Source organism: Ambystoma mexicanum, chromosome 10, assembly GCF_040938575.1.
Source record: "Ambystoma mexicanum isolate Mex_15411 chromosome 10, UKY_AmexF1_1, whole genome shotgun sequence".
NCBI lineage: Eukaryota > Metazoa > Chordata > Amphibia > Caudata > Ambystomatidae > Ambystoma > Ambystoma mexicanum.
In genome coordinates, this window is record NC_090932.1 from 1,469,862,667 (window position 1) to 1,469,884,961 (window position 22,295).

Here is a 22,295-nt window from a genome sequence, read left to right on the forward strand (position 1 = left end):
GCGCGGACGGAGCTGTGCCCAATCACCAACATCTTCTTCCCGAAGGAAGCCCATTCCTCCGGTGTCGCTTGCGTGGTGGGATAAGCGACCCGCCGACAGGCGGAGTCCTCGGAAGAGGATGGGGAAGGCGACCTATGCCGGCGCTTCCGGGAATGCCTCAAAGATGCAGAGGAGTGGCGAGACCGACTCCTGGAAGGAGACCCACCGGACCTCGACGATGACGGAGAGTCGCCTCTCGAATCATCCGTCAAAAGCCCCGCAGACCTCGACTTCCTGGGCTTAGACACCCTACCTACTGACAACTTCTTGCGCTCCCGCAAGGCCTTGGCCGTGAGCGACTGGCAGTCGACAGTCGTCCGTGTCGTGGGCCTTCCCGAGGAACCAGAGGCAGGCGTCGTGCGAGTCCGTTACCGACATCTTGGACCCACAGTCCCTGCATTTCTTGAAGTCCGGACGCGGGGTTGAAGACGAGGTAGACCATCACAAACAGGTTTTCACAAAAAACGAACACGTTCAAAGAACCGAGAAGAATACAACAAACTCCAAAGAGCCGCGGCGTACCGAGATTCACGAAGCGAACACGGTCGCGGAAAATAAAGGAAACTGAGGCTACGGGCGCCGTGCGTCCTACTTATCACATCGGGTGACGTCGGCCGTCAGAGGTCGTCCTCGGGGACGGCGCATCAACGGCATCGACGCAGGATGCAGACGCCGAAGATTTTCCGAAGCAGCACAACTGTGGTGATTACTATCAGATATGGAATACGTCAGAGGACCCCAACCCCCCCGAATAAGTTACTTGCCTGTAAGCTCGGATGGCTGCGAGGTATGTACAGCAAGTGTCAACGTGCATGCCAGAGTAGGCGAGGTGCGCTTAGAAGGAAAGCATCATTCAAAGTACATGCCAGGGGATAGATTTCTTTGGTGTCTGCCCAGTGGCAGAATCTAGTCCATTTGCTTTTATACTGGGTCCGGGTAGCCTTGCTCCTTGCGCCCTGTAGGATTTCCAGATTAGCCTGTGAGAGGCTGTGGTGCCGCAGCGTTAGCTGCTCAGGAACCACGCTGTGAGGGCTAGTTTCTGTGGCGCGGGGTGGATGACCTTGCCCCCTGCTGCAAGGGAAGATGTGCTGGGCCCGTTGGGAGGTGAATCTGAGGCATCTCCAAGAGGCTAAGCAGCTACGAAAACCATGGCCTGGCTGGCCACCATGGAGCTATTAGAATGATGTCGCGTTGGCGAGACTCCTTGATCTTGCAAATTACTCTGAATCAGCAGCGTGGGCAGGAAGGCGGAAGACCTTATGCTGTTCCACTGAAGCCGGAATGCCTCACCCAGGGACCCGGGGCCCTGCCCCTGGCAGGAGGTGAACTGAGGGCACTTCTTGTCGTGCCAGGTGGCAAAGAGATCCACCTGGGGATGATGCCCACTTGAAGATTCTGAACAACAAGATTGTTTAGCTGCCACTTGTAATTGTCCGCTCCCAGCAGGCTGAGCCTGTCCGCCTCCAGGTTGGATTCCCCCAGAGGTGGACTGCCGTGAGGTAGATGTTTTCCAGGGCTCACTCCCACATGCAGATTGTCAGTATGCACAGAGGAGGGGATCTGGTGCCTCCCTGCTTGTTGCCATAGTACATGCTGGTCGAGTTGTCTGTCTGGATGAGGACAACCTTGCCCATGAGAAGTTGTAGGAATGCCCTGAGCACTAGCCAGATGGCTTTCAGCTCTAGCCAATTGATGTGGTATTCCTGTCGAGTCCAGGTGCCGTGGACCGAGAGATCGTCCAAGGTGGCTCCCCAGCCCTCTAGAGCGGAATCCGTGGTGAAGGTGGCCTGCGGGGTGGGCGGCTGGAAGGGCTTGCTCGTCCATAGGTTGCAGTCCCTGGACCACGTTAGGTCCAGGTGGAGAGATGGATCATCTCGGATTGAGAGCCCCGCTCTTGGTTCCATGAGGCTGCGAAGTGCAGCTGAATCATCCTCAAGCTAGTGTGCAGGACGGCTAATAGGACTGCTGTCAATACTCACGAAATGTTGGTACCACCATACCGAGGTCACCACTCTGCTGAGGAAGTGGGTGGTGGCCCCCTTGATGGCCGAGATCTTATCCTCTGACGGAAATAGCTTCTGAGAGCACGTGACCCAGATGAGGCCCAAGAATGTCAGTCTGGTGGGCTGCAGCTGTGACTTAGAGATTGAGCGAGAAGCCCAGATCGTGCAGTGTGTTCATAAGGGCAGGGGCAGAGTGGTGAACCGCTTCTGGAGATTTAGTCCTGAAAAGCCAGTCGAGGTATGGGTAGATGTGGAGGCCCTGCGCTCAGAGTAGGGCCGCCACCGTATTCATGAGCATGGTAAAGGCCCTGGGGGCTGAGTTGAGGCCAAAAAGGAAGGACCTTGTATTGAAAATAGCCCATGATCCTGAACCTTAGGAAAGAATGATGGGGCTGCCAAATCGGGATGTGTAGGTAAGCGTCCTTCAGGTCCAGGGAGCACATCCAGTCTCCCTTGCACAATCTCTCTGCTATAAAAGCAGACGTAACCAACTTGAATTTTGTGCAGCGTTAAGGAGAGGTGGATAGGTCCATCACAACTCAGGCCCGCCTGGTTCTTCTGAATGGCGAAAATACTGGAGTAAAAGCCCAAGCCTCGCTGGGAGACTGGGACTTCCGCCACTGCCTGGCTCTCTACGAGCGACCGATCCCTGCCAAAAGAGTTGCTGTCCCAACCTGTGGGAGTGGAGGGAAGGCAATACCCCATGGATACTACAGAGGATCCAGGGGTCCGTGAAATTCTGGCGCCTGAAATGTGAGTGGAGAGCCAGCCTGTCCCCCACTGGCAACACGTGGACCCGAAGGGGCGTGTCGTGTCTGCTTTCCCTCAGAGGCTGTTGCGGAGGAGGGGGGACTAGAAAAAGACCTCAATCTCCCACTCACCCCCCCCTCTTTTTGTTGCTTGTGCCGGTTCTGAGACGAGCAGTCCGGCTTCCTGGATCTCTGTTCCTGGAAGCCGCAAAACCCTCTGTACGTACGACCCCTGTCGGAGTGCTGCTGAGATTGGGTGTACGATTTTGGCATGGTCTTTGTCAGGATGGATAAAGACTTGGCTGTTTGAGCTTTTTTGTGTCCAGCTCTATTCGTCCTTTCAGTGGAGCGGTTCCCCCCCACCCCCTTCAACGGTAGTTCTAATATGCGTTCCTGGACATCCGGTTTGAATTTTGTTGTCCGGATTCAGGCTGTCCTCATGTCCATGGCGATACAGATGGCACGGCCAGAGGTGTCAATATGGGCCATGGTGGATTCCATGAGGTCATGCGCCACCAGCTTGGCCTCGGCCAGCCCCGCCTTAAAGCGCGATTGGCTCGAGTAGGGAGTCCCGGGAGGAAGTCCGCAATTTCCTGCCATAACCTTTGGTTGGAGGCAGCCAGCATGGGATCAGTTTTGACCTAAGATGCAAGGACGCGTTGGAATAGAGCTGCTTCCCGTACGCCTCCAAGATCTTCTCCTTGCCTAGCAGCGCTGCAGAGGAGGCGGCTGAGGACTGAGGCTTGGAGTATAATGATGCTGCAGCGATCACCGAGGAGTGTGGCTGAGGATGGGCCGGGAGCAAGAGTGTACCACCCTCCATGTGTCTGTACTTGGCATTGACCGGTTGGGCAGAGTGGGGCTTGAGCCAACCCTTCTTGGCCAGGGAGACTACATCGGTTTGCAGTAGAGTCCGAGTTTTGGCAGAAGGGCGTTGCGTGAGGACTTCAGCCAGAACCCCCTCTGCTGGCTGCTCGACCTCAGGTTGGGGTAGGCCCAGATATTCTGCCAGCCCTGCAAGACGTTCGTGGAAGGCCCTGGCCGAGGATTCCGTATCCGGATCCTCCTCCGTATCTTGTGGATCAGGAGGATCCTGTGGAGGAGTAGGCGCTGGAGGCTGGGGTACAGGGACCGCGGCCAGAGGCTGGTACGGAACCGCCTGAGGCATCGGCTGGGGAGCCGGAGGCAACGTCTGCGCCAGGGTCTAGCGCGGAGGCACTTGTGGTGGTGCTAGTATTGTGGGGAGGACTTCCCTGATGGTGTCCTTGAGGATAACCCCCATCCGAGGTGACTTAATGAGGCAGAGGAATCTCTCGAAGAACCCCTCACTGACCGAAGAGGCGGCAGGGGGTGCGGACGGGGTAGGGAACAAGTTACTTACCTGTAACTGTTCTCCAGCATGGGTCTGGCATGGATTCACATGCTCATGAATATTCCCCGTCGTCAGGCTGGGAATCCTCGGTAAAGAAAAAACCAGTATCAGTTTCGTTTCTGATCTGTCTTTCGTAGTAATAACCAATCACTGGTCTCTGCGTCATACTGACCACAGCCAATGACTGCCCTCTACCTAAGCACCGCCTCTGGCAGCCATCTTCAGATTTGGAAGCACGTGAAGTGGCAGTATGACCAAGTGAAGAGCCGCAGAGGGGTAGGCGGGAGGGTTCGCATGTGAATCCATGCCAGACCCATGCTGGAGAACAACAGTTACAGGTAAGTAACTTGTTCCTTCTCCAGCATGGGGTCTGGCATGGATTCACATGCTCATGAATAAAGAATACATAGCAGTACACACATGCACAACCACGGGAGGTGGCAAAGGCTCAACATTAAGCATCACATCAACTCAACATTAAGCATCTTACCTCCTCACCAGGCTCACCTCAGGCGAACAGGTTGCGCAGCACTGCTTGGCCGACCCTGGACTCCTCCCTGGAATCCCGGTCGACGCAGTAGAATTTCGTGAAGGTGTGCGTCGACCTCCACGTAGCAGCCCTGCATATGTCCAGCAGGGGCACACCAGATAGGAACGCCGTGGTAGCTGCGATCGCTCTGGTGGAATGGGCTCTCGGATGGCCAGGCAGCGGTCGGTTTGCCAACCGGTGACAGTACATGATACAGCCGGAGAGCCATCTGGAAATGGAAGCCTTCGAGAGAGCCTTCCCCTGATTGACAGGTCCAAAGTTCACAAAGAGTTGTGACGTCTTCCGAAAACACTTTGTGCGGTCTACGTAGAACTTCAGCGCTCTAGCCACATCCAGCGAGTGCAAAGTCCTCTCAGCCGGCGACGAAGGCGACGGGAAGAACACAGGCAACACCAAGGGTTCGTTGAGATGGAAGTCCGACGGCACCTTGGGCATGAAGGAGGGGTGCGTCCTGAGCACTACCCTCGTGTCGTGGAAAGTCAAGTACGGGGCCTTGCAGGAAAGGGCCTGGATCTCTCCCACTCGTCGTGCGGAGGTGATGGCCACAAGAAAAGCTGTTTTCCACGATAGAAACTTCAACGGGGCCGAGTGCAGAGGCTCGAACGGAGGTCCCATGAGCTTGGTCAGCACCACGTTGAGCTCCCACGCCGGGGCCGGAGCCTTCACCGGCGGGAACGATCTGAACAGTCCCTTCATGAACTCCTTCACCAGACGATGAGACCACAAGGACGTCCGCCCCGTGGTTCTGGTGTATCGGGAGATCGCAGCAAGATGAATCTTGATGGACGCGTGTGCCAGACCAGCTTTGGCCAGCGTCAGCAGGTACGGCAGTACTTGGGGAGCCGTAATCCGTAGAGGGTTAATCTTCTGTGCGTGGCACCAGACAGAGAACCTCTTCCATTTGTGTCCGTAGCATTTAAGAGTCGAGGACGCCCTGGCCTTTGCAAGAACCTCTCTGCAATCGGCCGGTATGTCGTATCCTCCAAACTCTAGCGCTGCAGGAGCCAGGCCTGCAAGTTCAGCGACTTCGGGTCGTGGTGGAGGATGGCGCCTCCTTCCCTGGAGAGTAGATCCGCGTCCGCCGGCAGCTTGATCGGCGGGGACGCTGACAAGTCCAGAAGGTCCGGGAACCATATCTGCCTCGGCCACGCAGGTGCGACGAGGATCATCCTGCACCGTGACCTCTTGAGCTGGTTGACGAGCCGGATTAGCAGAGGCAAGGGAGAAAACGCGTAGAGGAACAGGCCCTCCCAGGGGAACGAGAAAGCATCGCCCATGCTCCTCGTCTGGGGAAACCTGCTGGCGAACCTCCGGCACTTGGTGTTCGTCGCCGTCGCGAACAGGTCGATCTGGGGTGTGCCCCACCGTCGGAAGAGGCGATCCACCAGATCCTGCCGTAGTTCCCACTCGTGGCACGAGCGCAGCTCCCTGCTGAGTGAGTCGGCGATGGTGTTTTTTATCCCTGCCAGATGAAACGGCACCATAAAAATCCCTTGGGCGACGGCCCAATGCCACAGGTCCTGCGCCTCCTTGGACAGCGCTGGGGACCTGGTTCCGCCCTGTTTCCTGATGTAAAACATGGTGGTGGTGTTGTCGGTGAAGATCCTCACCACCTTGCCCTTGAGGGACGGAAGGAAGGACCTGACGGCCCAAAACACTGCACGGAGCTCCAGGACGTTGATATGCAGGGACTTCTCCGTCGGGAGCCAGAGTCCTCTTGCGTGCAGATTTTCGGTGTGCGCTCCCCACCCTTCCAGGGAGGCATCCGTGGTCACAGTCTCCTGGTGGGCTGGGGTCTGGAAGTCCATGCCCGCTGTCAGATGCGCGCGGGTGCCCCACCACCGTATCGCTCGTCGGAAACTCTCGTCGAGCTTGATCCTTTCCTCGAAGCTGCCCGTCGTCTGGATCCAGCGCGCATCCAGGAATTCTTGCAACGGGCGCATCCGGAGCCTGCACATGGGAATGAGGTAGATGCAGGAAGACATCATCCCGAGGAGGGACTTGATGGACCTCACCTTGGCCGCGTCGGCCACCAACATCCGTTGCACCTTGCCCAAGATGGTCCTGGTCCTCTCCTCCGACGGGGAGGCCAGAAGGGACACTGTGTCGAGCCTCGCTCCCAGAAACAGTGCGACTTGCGCGGGCACCAGGTGGGATTTGGCGTAGTTCACGGAGAATCCCAGGTCCGTGAGGAGTTGGACGGTCCTTGCCGTGTGGACCACGGCGAGCTCCCTCGTCTTGGCGCGGATGAGCCAGTCGTCCAGGTAGGGGTAGACGTGAATCCCCTCGCGGCGCAGCTGCGCCGCCACCGGTGCGAGGCACTTGGTGAATACCCTGGGTGCCGACCGTAGTCCGAAGGGAAGGGCTTTGAACTGGTAATGACGCCCTTGGACCACGAATCTGAGGAATTTTCGGTGCCCCTTTAGGATGGGAATGTGGAAGTAGGCATCCTCCAAATCCAACGACGATAGGAAGTCTCCTTCCTCCAGCTGACCCAGGACGTGCTGGAGGGTGACCATCCGGAACTTCTGCGCCTTGATGAACTTGTTCAGACGTCGCAGGTCTAGGATGGGGCGCCATCCTCCCGTCTTCTTCACGAGGAAGTATCGCGAGTAGACTCCGGAGCCCCGAAGCCTCTTTGGGACGAGTTCGATGGCGCCCTTTCTGAGCATCGCCTTTACCTCCAGGAGAAGTTGAGGGACGTGAAGTTCTTTCCTGGCCACGGGGGGGGAAGCGCGGGCACCTTCTTTGAAACTCGAGCGCGTGGCCCCGGGCCAGGGCATCCAGCACCCAACGGTCAGTGGAGATGGACTCCCACACGCTGACGAAGCCCGCCAGCCGGCCTCCCACCGGGGTGCTTCGGTGGGGGCCCGACCCCACGGCCGGTTCAATCCTGCTTGGACGCGGCCTTGCCGCCTTGACCTCCTTGGCGACGACGGCGGGGTCCGCTAGACTTGCCTCGTCCTCTGTAGGCCTCTTGCGACGACGAGCGGGCCGCTTGACGGTAGGAAGCGAAACCGCCGCCGGAACCTTGGAAGGCGCCCTTGCCTCCGCCGCTCCGAAAGGGCGTTCGTCGTTGCTGCAGGACTCCAAGGGCCCTGGCCGTCTCAGTATCCGCCTTGATGGCCTGAAGGGAATCGTCCACTGTCTTCCCAAACAGGTTGTTCCCGTCGAAGGGCATGTCCAGGACTCTGGTCTGGACGTCCTGCCGAAAGTCCGTAGCTTTGAGCCATCCACGACGTCGAAGGCAAACGCCGTTGCCCAGCTGGCGGAACCCAGCGTCGGCGATGTCCGTCGCCACGGTGATGGCGTGGTCCGAGGCCACCTCACCTTCCTGCAGGATCTCCAGGGCCTCCGCCCTCTTGTCGTCCGGCAGAAAATCCAGCAGGGGAGCTATCTTGTACCAGAGCTCCCTGTCGTAGCGGGCCACGATAGCCAAGGCGTTGGCCGCTTTAATCGTCGTCGCTGCCGACGAGATGACTCTACGTCCCATAGCATCCAATTTCTTTCCCTCGCCGTCCGGCGGGGAAGTCGATGTGGAGGCCGCACCCCCCCCCCGCTTTCTTCCTGGCTGCCGCGGAGACGACGGAGTCCGGGGTAGGCTGCGCCCGGAGGCATAGGGGGGCCGTGTCCGGGACCCGGTACTTTTTCTCGTACCGGTCTCTTCTAGCTGGCGTCGTGGAAGGGTTCTTGAGGAGGGAAAGGCCCTCATCCCAAATGTCGTCCAACAGAGGCACTGCGAGGACCGTCTTCCTCTTGGCCTCGCGCCGCTGATAAAGGAAGCCTTCCTTTTTCTTCTCCTCAGGGCAGAGTTGGAAAAGCTCGGAAGCCCTGGAGATCATGGAGTGGAAAGATCCGATCTCGTCGGGCGGAGAAGCCCTGGTGGGAGGCGACGACGGAAAATCCTCGTCATATGCCTCGTCGTCCGTACCCGTCGCTGCCGTGTCAGTCCCCGTATCATCCCCTCGGGTGGACGGGGAGGAGGGCTGGACGGGGCGCGACGGTTGAAAAGGAGGTGGTGGATGGATCCTTCTTTTCTTGGTAGGGGGAACACCAGAAGGTCCCGGTTCTGGATCCCCCGACGGGAGAGGTTCCTCCGTCGGTAACGGTAGCCTCGTCCTTATCTCGGAGCATAAGGACTGTATGGCCAACAAAATGGCCGCCGAGTTGTCTTGCGGCGCTGGCAGAGGGGAATCCGACGGGCGAGCAGGGGCCCCGTCGGTATCCTCGACGATGTCGTCGTCGTCACCTGCGTCGGGGTCCATTCCGACGGGCTGGCCTTCTTCCACGCCTAGGCCGTGGCTTAAGACCTCGATCAGCTCCTCTTCTGAGGTTGAGGCCGAATCTACGACGACGCCCTGCCCCCCCTTCTTCCCCACGGAGGGTTTCACGGGGGTCCTATCGATGGGCACAAAGGAAGACTCCCTCCGCGGAGGCAGGGAGATTCTGGGCCCTGAGGTCGCCACCACTGGTGTAGCCACCACAGGCTGAGCCAGGGCCGCCGCGACCGTTTCGATAGAGGGCTTGGTCGGATGGATCAAGGCCTTCACCACCTTAGGTGCGCTCACCGCCTTATCCTTGAGGGAGGGGGCACTGCCACGCTCCTCCTCTGCCTTAGAGCTCGACCGGGGCCTCTCCAGGAGCTTCGCCGGGTGCTCGGCCTTCCTCTTACCCGACCCAGAGCGTTGGCTCGTGGTTGATGGTGCCGGGGAGGGTGCGCCCTGCCTGGCGCCCGTAGAGCCCGACCGTTCGGCGCTCCCGGTGCCAGCGGACTCGCGGTGCTTGGCCTTATGTTGGGCCCCCGTCGCCGGGGCGCCCTCAAAGGTCTTAGAAGACCGCTCAGATTTCTTCTTCTTCTCGCCAGACGGGCTCTTACCCTCCAGCCAGTTGGCGAGACGTTGATGGCGGTCCTTCATGGTCCGTTCCGACATGTTGCCGCAAAACGCACAGTCCTTCTCCACGTGAGTCTTGTCCTCATGAAGGCAGTAAAGGCAGAAAGAGTGTTCGTCCTCCTTGAAGACGTTCTGCAGCTGGCATCCAGGGCAGACCCTGAACAGCTTTCCGGGCGTCGAGCTTCCCTTCTCCTGGGCCATCTCCGAGACCGGGCCTGAGAAGCTTCTGGAGTCCTCCGAAGCGTAGCTCGACGAAATCTTCACCCTTGAGGGGCACAGATGAATCCGACACGGGTCCCCGTTGATCGGATGTAGGATCGGTGGAGCTTGAGGCTCTTTTGACCGAAAGAATCGAAGTTTTTTGTGAAAAAGCGCGAAAAATAGCACTAACGCTCGAGAGCAATAGCACGAGGATCCCAACACATGAACGTGCGGTAAAAATCTGAAGATGGCTGCCAGAGGCGGTGCTTAGGTAGAGGGCAGTCATTGGCTGTGGTCAGTATGACGCAGAGACCAGTGATTGGTTATTACTACGAAAGACAGATCAGAAACGAAACTGATACTGGTTTTTTCTTTACCGAGGATTCCCAGCCTGACGGGGAATATTCATGAGCATGTGAATCCATGCCAGACCCCATGCTGGAGAACTATACCCTGCCCATATGGACGCAGTGGGAAGCTGCCCTGTGTAAAAAAAAAAAAGAGGGCTAGGCTGTAGACCACGTACCTGGTTGAGGCCAGTCCCACCTTGACACTCGTTCTTTGCTGAATTCCTGGAATGGCATCGGACGGGTGCCTCCGTCTGGCGCAGTGGCCATCTTGTCAAGCCTCCTGCGACGTGTTGCTTGGCTAGCTAGGCCCGACCTCCTCAAAGACTTTTGCATGTGGATCACAAGGCCTACCCTGCTCCTCAGGCCTAGCCCCGGTAGGTGAGACTCCTCTGACCCGGGGCCATTAGAGCTGCATTTAGGCGCCCCCTCGGACGTATTGCCAGTACTAGGGCGTAGCCCCTCAGCCATATTGCCGGTACAAGGGTGGAGCCCCTCGGATGACAATCTGGTACAAGAACCTTCCGGCCCTCAACACTACCACCAAGAGGATCCAAGGATCCGAAGGCCGGTAGCTGCAGCAGCCTCAGTGCACGTGCTGATAAGGACCTGACCGGTCCCTCCCGCGTGGGAGAGTCCCTGTGAAGGAGTCTCCTTTGCAGGGTGAGATGAGACTATGGGCCCTACCTTGGGCTTGGCTCGATGTTACAAAGTTCTTAAGGCCCTCTGGAGGTGACTTCTGGAAGCGCTCCCTCCACCTGGCTAGTCTGTACTTTAGTGCTTTCGAGGACAGCGAGCCACAGGCTGTACAAGCTTGCCAACCATGGACTGGGCCAAGTCAATGTAGGCAGAGGGCGTGGGGGTCTGAAGTTGGGAAGAGCCCGTTGCAGGATGGACACCTGCTGAACCCTGTGGAAGTTGACATGTGCCGGGGAGGAGCGTGACGCCCGAGGACAGAGTACCCGAATGATAAAAGGAAAAAAAAAAGAAAGTATCCGCACGTGGAATTACATGGCCGAAGTCAAACCCAGGAGCGCTGGTGAATTTGTCCTGTTCCCGTCGATGCGGAAAAGGGGACTGAGGTGTGGCGCCAGAGGGCAGAGACATGGCAGCGCATGCTCCCTGAGCCACACCCCCACTTTTTTTCTGGTGAAAAAGGTTCTGTCTCCTGTCCCTTGGAAGGGATGCCCATAGAGGAAAGGGGACAGGACGCAAGAGTACAGCCCTATACCAAAAGGTGGTTACCTAATACCAAGTGGACAAGTGTTGTGTATTATCACACAGTTTTACTACATCACTTTTGCCTAACATGGGCTTTTGGGGCACGCCTACTTTGTCACTTTAGACCTCGCTAGAACAGTTTCAGAAAGGTATTGCATGTCATTCTGCATCACCTTTTTTCCTGCACACCTAAGGAGGTTCCAAGTTATAGGACTGTATGGACATTCCCTTATTGAATGTAACACTATTACACATTTTTCCACCATACTAAAATCCTGAAACTGCTGCCTTGGCCACTCTACCATATTCACAACTAGGAGTCTGGTGTACTTAACCTTGTTGCCCATTTGTGGGCAGAGTCTTTGCACGCTGAACTTTATATAGCCTTCATGGCACGACACCCCCAAACTAAAACCCAGCCTTTTTAGGAAGCAAAGCTTAAATTCATTTTGCCCATAACATTGTAGGAATACAGGTTTGTCTTTTCCATATTTTATGGGAGCCAGACGAGTGGTTTGTGAATTTAATGAAGCTACGTAACTGGAATTAAAAGTACATTTCCTCCTCAATCCTGGTAGTAGAACTTAATGGATATCAACATATGATAAATAGCAAGTCCATCCACACAAATGGAAAATCTAAGACAACCCCAATACACTGAACCTATTAGGAAGCGTAGCTCATTGAACCTGCCCTGGCAGACGGTGTTCAGCAAAGGGGTGGACTGACCCATGTAGCACAAGAGTAGCTAATCTGCGAACCTCCGGATGGGATGGCCTACAAGATCGATGAGTCACAGACGATACTGGCTGTGAGTTGTAGGGGAAAACATGTGGAGGGTGACCCATTGGCAGCCCTCACCTAGCAGGTGAGCATATTTTACATGGAAATGCTCAGATTTCAGAAATGCAAAAGCATAAGTAGCCATCTTAGGTCTTGGGAACTGAATTGAGCCAAACCTTTCGGCTGAAAGGCTGAAAATCGTATCCTGCTGATACAGCAGATGCACCAAGTACTTAATGATCGACCCCCCCCCCCCCAAAAAACCTGGTTCACGTGACTCCTGAAGAGAGACCACAAAATAAACTCACGCTCCAGCTGCACCCCCTTTATGTGCACGGCTTCCCGCACCAACCAGCAGTGTGAACTAGAATGGTTGCTAGTAGGATTTGTATAACTGGAGGAAGCATTGTGTTTTGTGATTTATTGCCAAGCTGGAAAACTGGCCTATTTGGAGCTTTGCCACCAACCACAAAGCAAATTCTAAATTTAGAACCATAAATAGGGAGGCTCAAGAGAATGGAACTATGAAAAAGTATGCAAAAAAAGTGTTGCTGATACAGATTTTTCAGTAACGGAAAAGAGTCAATCTACAATGAGATTTTTGAAACTTCATTAAAATCTGAAAATATGGTATAAAACTTCTTTTTGAGACCGGCAGGCAGAAATAAAAGGTTAAAATCAAAATTAAAGTATACAATGCACTAGATGCAAGGTGTCTGCTAATTTCCAACATAACAAAATTATTTCCATACATTAAGGGAGACCCTGGTTTATTATTAATCATATTCACAGGAATGAAAGGAAGTTGCAGTAAAACTTACCTCATTGAAATCCAAAGACGAGTCATTGCAGAGTGCACACACAGTAGCCAATTCCACAAGCCCGTCATATTGATGACATTTAACCAGCTTGTCATCCTTGTGCCTATCAAAATGAAGAGAAGACTAGTCACTTCATGATCACATCCTACATTAGGATTAAAAGTATCTTCATGTAGCCTACAATTAACCTAATTCTGACAGATGGCATTTTAGAATAAATGTAGTTTTAGCATGTAAAGAAAGGGGTAAAAATCGCATTCAACCAATATGCCACTAAAGCTTGCTAAGATTGCTAAAATTGCAAAATGTGTACAAAAAGTCAGAGCCCAAAGTTAAGACCAAAAGCAGGTTGTATTTATTTTATTGGCGACTTGTAAAAGGCACCTCACATACAATAACCTACTGCAAGGTGCAAGTGGGGAGTGAGAAACTTGTCAGAAAAGGTGCAGCAGGTTATTCAGTACATGTGTGTGTATGGGATTTATAAAGTGCCAATTTAGCTGGGAAAGAAGGACGTGCTGAACATTGGGGGTATGGGTGGACTCCTGCTGAATCACCAGAGACGATTCGCAACCCTGAAGTCCTCTCACTAGAGAGCAAGACCGAGAGTGAAGAGACTCGGACCAGCGATATTCATTCTTACTTTGGCTGCTGTAAAAAGACACCAGAGCCACGAGAATCTGAAGAAACCTTTGCTGGAAACCACCCGACTACTGCTGAAAGTACCCATCCAGTGTTCAGTTCTTTCATCTCCAGAAAGAATCCAGGGACTGGGTCCTGTGCCGATGCATCCTGAAGGCACCCACTCCGAAATTCTTTACCCTCCTAAGGTAGTGTGGGGGCTTGGGTATTCCTTGCCTTAAGCCTGGTGTGCGTTCTGTGTGGCTGAGGGAGAAGTGTGTTTGGGAGTTTGCCCGTACCACTTGCCCAGGCCTAATGCTGGAATGCATATAGGGAGACTTCTGTGAAGTCTTTGAACACTAACCAACTCTGAAGCTAATACTTGTTTAAGAAGATATCCTCGGGAACTTTGACTTTCCAGCAACTGAAACCTACCCCGACCTGCCTACAAATGGCACCTAGACCACTAGAGTTCATCTTCTGCCTCTGAGAAAACTCAGGCTATAGACTAGGGAAGGAATTCGGTCTTGAAAGTATAACAAGTGTAAAAGTACTTAATTGCTAAATAAAATCTCAGTGATAGAAGAAGTTACAAAGTGTCATTCAGTTCATGCTTACCTTTGAGCTGCATTGTGCCCATCTAAAAAGTATATCCGTTGCTTTACTAACTTTGAATGGTGCCCCCCCCTTCTGAAAGCTATTGGTAGTTTTAAAAAAAATATTTATAGTATTCTTTCTGGTCAAGTGCAGCAATGGGGCTGCAGGGAAATATTTTTATTGAATTTTTACATGTTCTAACAACCAACACAACATGACCCAACCATGTCTCCCCCCGGAGGAAGCATTGGGACCCATTCATATTTTTCTTGATGTCCTTATTTTGATAGTGTGGGCACCACGTCTCGAGGTAGTCCGATTGAAGGTATTCCATAACCACCACCCCCCATTCCTCCGTAAAAGAGTCCTTCTGGTCTTGCAGGTGGTGGGGGGTGATCTCCATGGTCATTTGTGACCACACCTTCTGCAGCCACGTGAAAATCATTGGAGGGTCCGGTTTTTTCCATTGCTGGGCAATCGTTGCCCATGCTGCAATGACCAGACCCATGAAGCTCCTCCAATGTGCTTTGTGGAGCCCCTTGGCCTGTTGGTCCTTCAGTCCGCATAACCAGACCCCCCACTTTCATCTCCCCCCCCCCCCCCCCATTAGGTCCGCATCCGGAAACATTTTTCATTTCCGCTCGCACTTCATTCCAGAATCCCCGGACACCCCGACAGTCCCCACCATATGTGCCTCCACGTGCCTGTTTCCAGACACCCTATCCAGCAGCGATCTGACGCTTACGGATACATTCTGTGAAGTTTCTCTGGTGTATAGTGCCATTGAGGAAGTATTTTGAGCCATATTTCTCTTGTTTGTACTGCCAGGGTCAGTTTTGAGATGCCCATCCACAGTTCAATCCAGTGCCGTTTTGGAATCTCCTCTCCCAACGTGCCTTCCCACCTCTTCATGTATGCCCATTTGATCTCTTCCTCTTGTGTGTTAATAAACCAGTAAAGATTTGACACTAGTTTCTTATCACCTGGATCGGTTATTAGGAATTTTTCGAATGGCGTCAGGTTCCTCGTGGCACCCCGTGTGATGTCTGGAGTCGCCAGCCAGTGTCTCAATTGTTCGTATCTAAACCGGTCCGTCTCCGTTATGTTCCACATCTTTCTACATTCGCTAAATGGTTTTATTTCCTCATCTTGGAACATTTCCCCAATCTTCCTACATACTGCTGTTTCCCACTTTTCAAAGGCCACAGGTTCCATTGCCGGTGGGAATTGAGGGTTCCTGCAAATAGAGGTGAATGGAGCCAGCGGAGTGGGCATGACCCCCCCTCTTAGTTTGTTCGTCCAATGCCTCTAGAGTGGTTCTCAGGACCTCACTAATGCGTAGGTTCGGAGTCTGTACTTCCACAGTAAGTCTTCGGGGGGTGGGCAAGGCGGGGGGGGGGGGGGGGATCTGGTGACCACCCTGTCTTGGGCCACCCAAATCGTTCCCTGTTCGTCACCCAGCCATTCCCTGAGAACCCACAATTGCGCTGCTTGGAAGTATCTCCTAAAACGCGGAAGTGACATGCCCCCCGACTCTACTGGTGCCATAATAACGGCTCTAGCGACCCTTGGTGACTTCCCATTCCACACAGATTGAAATGGCCTTGGACAATGCTTTTAAAAAAAAAAGGTGTGGGACTGTTATTGGGAGGGCATGAAAGTAGTACAACACCCAGGGAAGTATGGTTATTTTTCCGACTGTTTCTTCCCCACCATGAGATCCTTAAGGTGCAGTGTTCTAGGTCTTTCTTTACTCGCGTCAGAAGTCGTGGATAATTCCCACTGTATATCTGGTCCACCTTGCGTGTGAGTTACCCCCAGATATTTGATTCCATCCCCTGCCAATTTCAAGCCTAACGAGGATGCCTCTCCTTCTATTGTTCCCTTATCCCCTGCCAAAAGCAAAATCTCTTTTGTTCCTATTTATTCTCAGGCCTGAGATCGCCCCAAAACAGATCAGTTCTTTTATGGTCTGTGACAGGGAATTCACCGGGTCTTCCAAGGCCAGAAGCATATCATCTGCGTATGCAATGATCTTGTGTTGTCTGCCATGTCTATCCCCCTTATCCCTGCCGATACTCTGATTTTGATTATTAGCGGTTCAAGAAAGATAGAATAAAGGAGGGGGGGAAGAGGGCATCCCTGTTTAGTACCCCTTGTGATCTCCACCCTATCCGCGACCTCCCCATTTATGTCTATTTGAATAGATGGGGAATTATAGTTAGCTTTGACCATGTTCATGAATTGGTCCCCAAATTCCATATGCTTCAGTGTTTTAAATAGCATGGACCACTCTACCCGGTCAAAAGCTTTTTCTGCGTCCAGGGATAGGAGCAATGCTGGGGTACGGGTAATACCTATTTTTTTCTATCAAATTAATTATTCTTCAAGTTGTTGTGCGTTTGCCTGCTGGGAATGAACCCAGATTGATCAGTGCTTATTAGGGTAGGGTGAAGAGGCGACAATCTAGCTGCCAGTACCCTGGTGTAAATGTTTGCGTCTATATTAATCAAGGGGTTTGGGCAGTATGAGCCTGGGAGGGTGGGGTCTTTACCCGATTTCTGGAACACTAGGACCTATTCATGGAAGGAGTTACGTTTCCACTGTCCTTAAAGGAGTTCAATAGTCTGGTCAATATTGGAACCAATATGTCTGCCTATTTCTTGTGTAAGGGGCCACAAAGCCATCCAGACCCGGTGCTTTGGCGTTTGGGAGGCCTGCAATTGCTTTCTGTACCTCTTCCTCTGAGATTCCAGCGCCAGTCGGTCTTCCTCAGATATTGTTGGTACAGGGAGAGATTGGAAGAACCTGTCTTGGTTCTCATCCGGAAGCTCCGTTGCGTACAGTTTATAGAAATCCTTAAAAACCTCCCCTATGTCTTTGGTGCATGTTTGGGTCTCCCCGCGTACATTTTTGACATTCCTAATCATTGAACCCAGAGTTGCGGAGCCAAGCGTGCCACTTGAGTAGTGTGCCCTGGGCCAGGGACCTGCCTGACGTCTAAGCAGTGTCCAGAGTGTTTTTAAATTATATTCTGATTTACCTGCCCGCCCTCAACCACGATGGTGAGAAATCTGGACCTAGTGGGTTCAGGAACCTCCTGGAGACCTTGTACCAGGTTCTACTGTGCATCTGCATAACTGGCAACCAGTGTAGTGTTATTCTCTATGCGTGTTGTGTATGCAGCTGCCAGGGTAACACGTTTACCTAAGGCGTACAACCTTTTAGATTCCTTATCTGGAGGTGCCTCCCCCGTAGCAAGGGTGGTACTGCCCGTTTCCAGGTGGTAGTGACTACCAAGGAGTCGGGGTGGTGTGGCCTTTAATAAATTGAGGGTCAGTAGGAGATGGCCGAAATAGTTTCTCCACTCTTAACAGAGTTCAGGAGATGAATGGCTTAGCTTGAGGGGGTTTCTCTTTGAGAATGTCCTGCACAAAATCTTGTTTGGGTACCGCCTCCTGGGTGGTGATCTGAAAGTGCTCTGCTGCCTTCCTCAAGATGGCATTGAAAGCCATTTAATTGTCTACAGGCGAGGCCTGGCGGGCCGGAGTGGTGGGCCAGGAATCCAGGAATAAGACATCAGCGTCCCGATCTTGCGTAGTGAGCGTCCATGGCTCTGTCTCCATTTGTTGGGTTTCCTCCCAGTTGTCCATGGTATCCGCCTGGTCATCAGGGTAATCTTGCAGAAAGGGTCCTCTTCCCCATCATAGATGTCTTGGTAAGGATCCATCTGGACCACATCATGGTAGACAGAAGCCGAAGGTTAGAGATTCCTGAAACATGAAGCGGACACCAAAAGAAGGTCTTCACAAGATCTTCGGGGAAGGATGCTCTGAACGCAAGACAATCCTTTCTAGACGGTCCATGCATCCTTCAAACTTTTCCCTGGTCCACTTAGAGGAACCAGAAGGGACAAAATGTGGAAAAAAAGTTTTCCTCTTGTTGGCGTCAAAGTTTGGCCCCAAGAGTGTTGGCCAGAGGCTTCGCGAGTACTGGGGTGCCATGGCGAGTCTTTAGACACGTCCGCGGCACGCTTCATGCTTTGACGGTGTCTTAGGCGTCAGCCCAACCGCCAAAGTAATCCTCGCGATACTGTCCTCAATCTACGCCGAATCGGTGCAAGTTAATGGGTCAGTGGTAGATCTAATGCCTACCGTGGCGCCAGAGGGCCTAGCGGTAGATTTATCGCCTGCGGAAAGGCTAGGAGGCCTTGGAGTAGATTGTGCATACCAGGCCCTTAGGGGGCGCCGGATGATTGCGCTTCAGTGTTCAAACTTAGTTTTGGAGTGCCCAGTCGCAAAACGCTGCTGCGACCTACAAGATCAGAGGATTCTGTCGAAATTTTCGGCAGTCCTGTTGGCGCCTTCACCTTTTGACGGAACCGTCAAAATCGGTGGTGGGGTGTGTGCTTTGTTTTCTGTACGCACTTGTCGCCGGGTGTGTCCCCGAAGCAAGACTTGTGCCAGGCCTAGAGAGGTTGGGGACGGGCGTGGACCTAGAAGCGTCCGCCTCAAGGTCAATGACATCCGTGTCCGATGTCTAGTCATCACCAGTGCCCCCATCACTTTCGGAGTGTGGGGGGGCCGGGAGGGTTCAGCCCACGTCAACAATATGCAGCCCACTACTTTACACAGCACTCCTTAAGGGTCTTAGCCGAAGGAGTTTACAAGCCGCACACTGCTTCTCGTCGTGATCTAGGGGTAGACAAGAATTACACGTCCTGTGCTAGTCTTTCCATGGGTACCTAACCCTACACTTAGGGCAGAACCTCCATAGCGAAAGGTATAGACAAAGATGACCAGACAGGGCAAAAGGGAGTGGGTGGGGGGGGTGGGGGAGGAGAGAACGAAACATATGGCCCCCCCAACCCCACACACTCCCTACTGTGAAGGCCGGCCAGAGGGTCCGGCCACGTCAATGGCTCAGCCGCTGGATCTTAGACGCTGAAATCCACCGCCGTAGAAACTTCCCGCAGTAGTTGAATTTGCTTGAATCGCCGTTGAAGTGACTTAAGGGGAAATAACTGTCAAAGTTGGTATAAAGGTAAACAATGTCTCTTATGAAGAGCTCTGCTATAAGGCGACGTTATCTGGGCGGAAAAAACAATCCGAGGGACCTCGGCGCATGAGGGATTTTGGGTACACTACATGTCAAGATAAGGATAGTGTTACAGACAGGTCTATGCCGATGTCCCCTTTCGGTCCTCGAAAGACAAGATGCAATACTCTGCGGTTACCACTGGATGTCAGACCATATGCACAGCATGCGATTTTAAGCAGATTTACAAGCATCAGAAAATAAGTTATGTACTGCCTCAGATGCATGGTTTCATGAAGCCCTTTAGAAAAACTGCTAGCATTGATCAATTAGCACTCAAATGCCAGTTTGATTTGTCCCAGTCAGAACGAATGGTGCAGGGTTTTAAAGCAAAGCGACTTAGAAGGCACAGGCTTCAGACCGAGGGTATGCCTCAGCTCCTGGCTTGATCTGTATTTGATCTGGCAGATTGGCCTAGTGCTGCCAAATAGGTTAGGGTTTCAAATGAAAGCTACTCCCCCACACTATGTCACTCAAAGTTGGCAAGTTTCATCAACGTTGAGGTACATTGCATTTACATTTTTGCAAAAGTGAAGTCATACAGGAACAAAAGTTGCAAGTAGGGAATAATATACATTTCTTTATGGCTGAAGCAGGGAGCCAACAAGTGCCTGATATGAAGTAGAGTAAGGGAGCGCCCCCCCTTACCCCACCCAACTATGCTGAAGGAGGCAGTTGTCGTACAGCAAGAAATCTTTAGTACCGTCAAGACATCTGTATGCACATTGTGTTCATCAATAGGCAAATATTTAATATTTAAAGCTACACATTGCATTTAGACCGCAACGGTTCAATTCCAACTGCCTGCGTTTCCCTTCCTTCCTCTCGCATCTCAGTCCTTTCCTCTTCGATCTATAGTGTACTATTTTTTTATTATTATTTTAAATATTTCCAATAAACAAAATATACAACACCAAAACTTCAGAGTATTAAACATAAAACTTAGTGTTTTATAGGTACAGAAGCAAAAGAAGTCCAAAGCATGGATAAATATTGAAACATTTCTAATACAAGACACATTCTGTACCATTCTTAAAATAAAACACCTAATATCAAAATAACGTAATAAAAAATGCAACATAGAACATTACAAAAACATAAAGACGACACACAGACTACATAAAAACAGAAGGAAAAAACAGCGGGGGGGGGATCCTCAACTGATGCACATAAATAATATCAGATAGTCGGATCCAATAGAAACAACTAATCCTCAGATACACATTCACCATATAAATCTGTAAATGGTTTCCAAAGATCTTGATACTTACTTTCCTTGTCTCACAAACATCACCCGCTCAAAGTTTGACAATACCAACAAATCATGAATCCAATTCTCCACTTCTTCCTTGTCTTCCACATCATCAGTATTTGTTTCACTGCAACCACAAGTGCTTTATCAACCAACTGTCCATACCGACGAGCAACCGCACAACGTCCCTTACCCCACAATAGCAACACCTGCATAGGAATCCTGGGAAAACGTATGGTCAAGAACGCCTCCAACCTATCTAACATTTCCACCCAAAATTCTAACACCCGAGGACAATACCATAACACATGAATCAACGTTCCCCTCTCCTTCCCACAACCCCAACACAGGTCATCCAGCAGTCAATCCTAACATACATACGCAATGGAGTCCAATACAGATGCCCTAACACTTTCAAATGAATCAATCTCAACCCGAGATCCAACCTACTTCTATAACCTACATTCCACATAAATTCCCACTCCTTTTCCCTAATATTACAGCCCAACTCCTGTTCCCACTTCTCCAATGCTCTCCTGTCAGCATCAACATCCTTAGAACATATCGGCATCAAGCTAGTATAAGTGCATACCATTCGTGGTGATGAGACAAGAATCTGACCACCCGCCGATACCACCTCCAAGGGACCTGACAGCATTGCCAATCTTTCACTCAATAGATCTTTCAATTTTACAAACCTATTCAGTTCTCTCCCTGCCAAATGAAACGTCCTCTGCAACTCCTCGAATGAGAATATACAGCCATCACGCACCACATCTCTGATACATAAAACCCCTTTCGAGACCCAGCTTCAACAAAAGGTTTTATTGGCAAATTTTAAACTCAGATTAAGCCAAATAGACGCTCCATAGTGCAAGTACAAGTTCCCTTGAAAGACAACCACCACACCAAAACCTCTTTAGTCACCGCAATAGTCGGAAGCCTACTACCCCTCCCAGGCAGACATCTCATCGAGGTTATAGCATGCAACGGAAAACCATTCAATTTATACCTTTCCATAAGCACCCACAAGGGTTCTGGTCCCCTCCCCACTGAAATAATACGCAGCCTTATTCAAAATAAAACCTCTATAGTAGTGTTCCAAATCTGGGTACCCAAAACTTCAATTTTTAGTACTACGTGACAAATAAATTTAGGAATCTTAGGTCTCTTTATCCCCCCACAGAAAGTTCTGAAGAACACGATCTATACTAGCCAGCATCTTTTTTGAAAATTTCAGAGGCAAAGATTGCACAACATAAAGTATCTTTGGCAAAAGAGTCATCTGAATAGCGTTGACTTTAGCCCAAATCCCCATCGGTAATCGTTCCCCCATCTTCTAATATCCTTACTCAAGGAAGCCACCAATTTACCTACATTAAATTCCACCATTTTTTTTGACATCCTTAGTCAGATAAACACCCAAATATTTCACATGGGACATAGCCCATTTACAATGCCAATCGAAAAAATAGCCATGCACACAAGTACTAGCGATTGGAAACCCCTCCGTTTTGTCCCAATTCTTTTTATGTCCTGACAACTCACTCACCCTATCAAAGATATTTTTCAGTACTACACTACCTCGCTCAGAATCCGCAAGAACCACCACCATATCATCTGCATATGAAAGGACTTTAACTTCCACATGATCAAATTCCAGGCCCCTAATACTTCGCTCTCCACGTATATATGCCAACAATGGCTCCAAAGCAAGATTAAACAAGTAGGGTGCCAACGGGCATCCCTG

At 51.8% G+C, this 22,295-nt stretch overlaps 1 protein-coding gene across 3 annotated transcripts in view; it reads right to left on the reverse strand.

Moving 5' to 3' along the window:
* Positions 1 to 22,295, reverse strand: part of ATP2A2 (ATPase sarcoplasmic/endoplasmic reticulum Ca2+ transporting 2) — a 554,378-nt gene that overhangs the window by 170,538 nt on the left and 361,545 nt on the right. For all 3 annotated transcript variants that reach the window (XM_069619558.1, XM_069619557.1, XM_069619556.1), the window contains exon 10: positions 12,979 to 13,081. In XM_069619558.1, the coding sequence (XP_069475659.1) occupies positions 12,979 to 13,081 (103 nt within the window). The remainder of the gene's footprint in view (positions 1 to 12,978; positions 13,082 to 22,295) is intronic.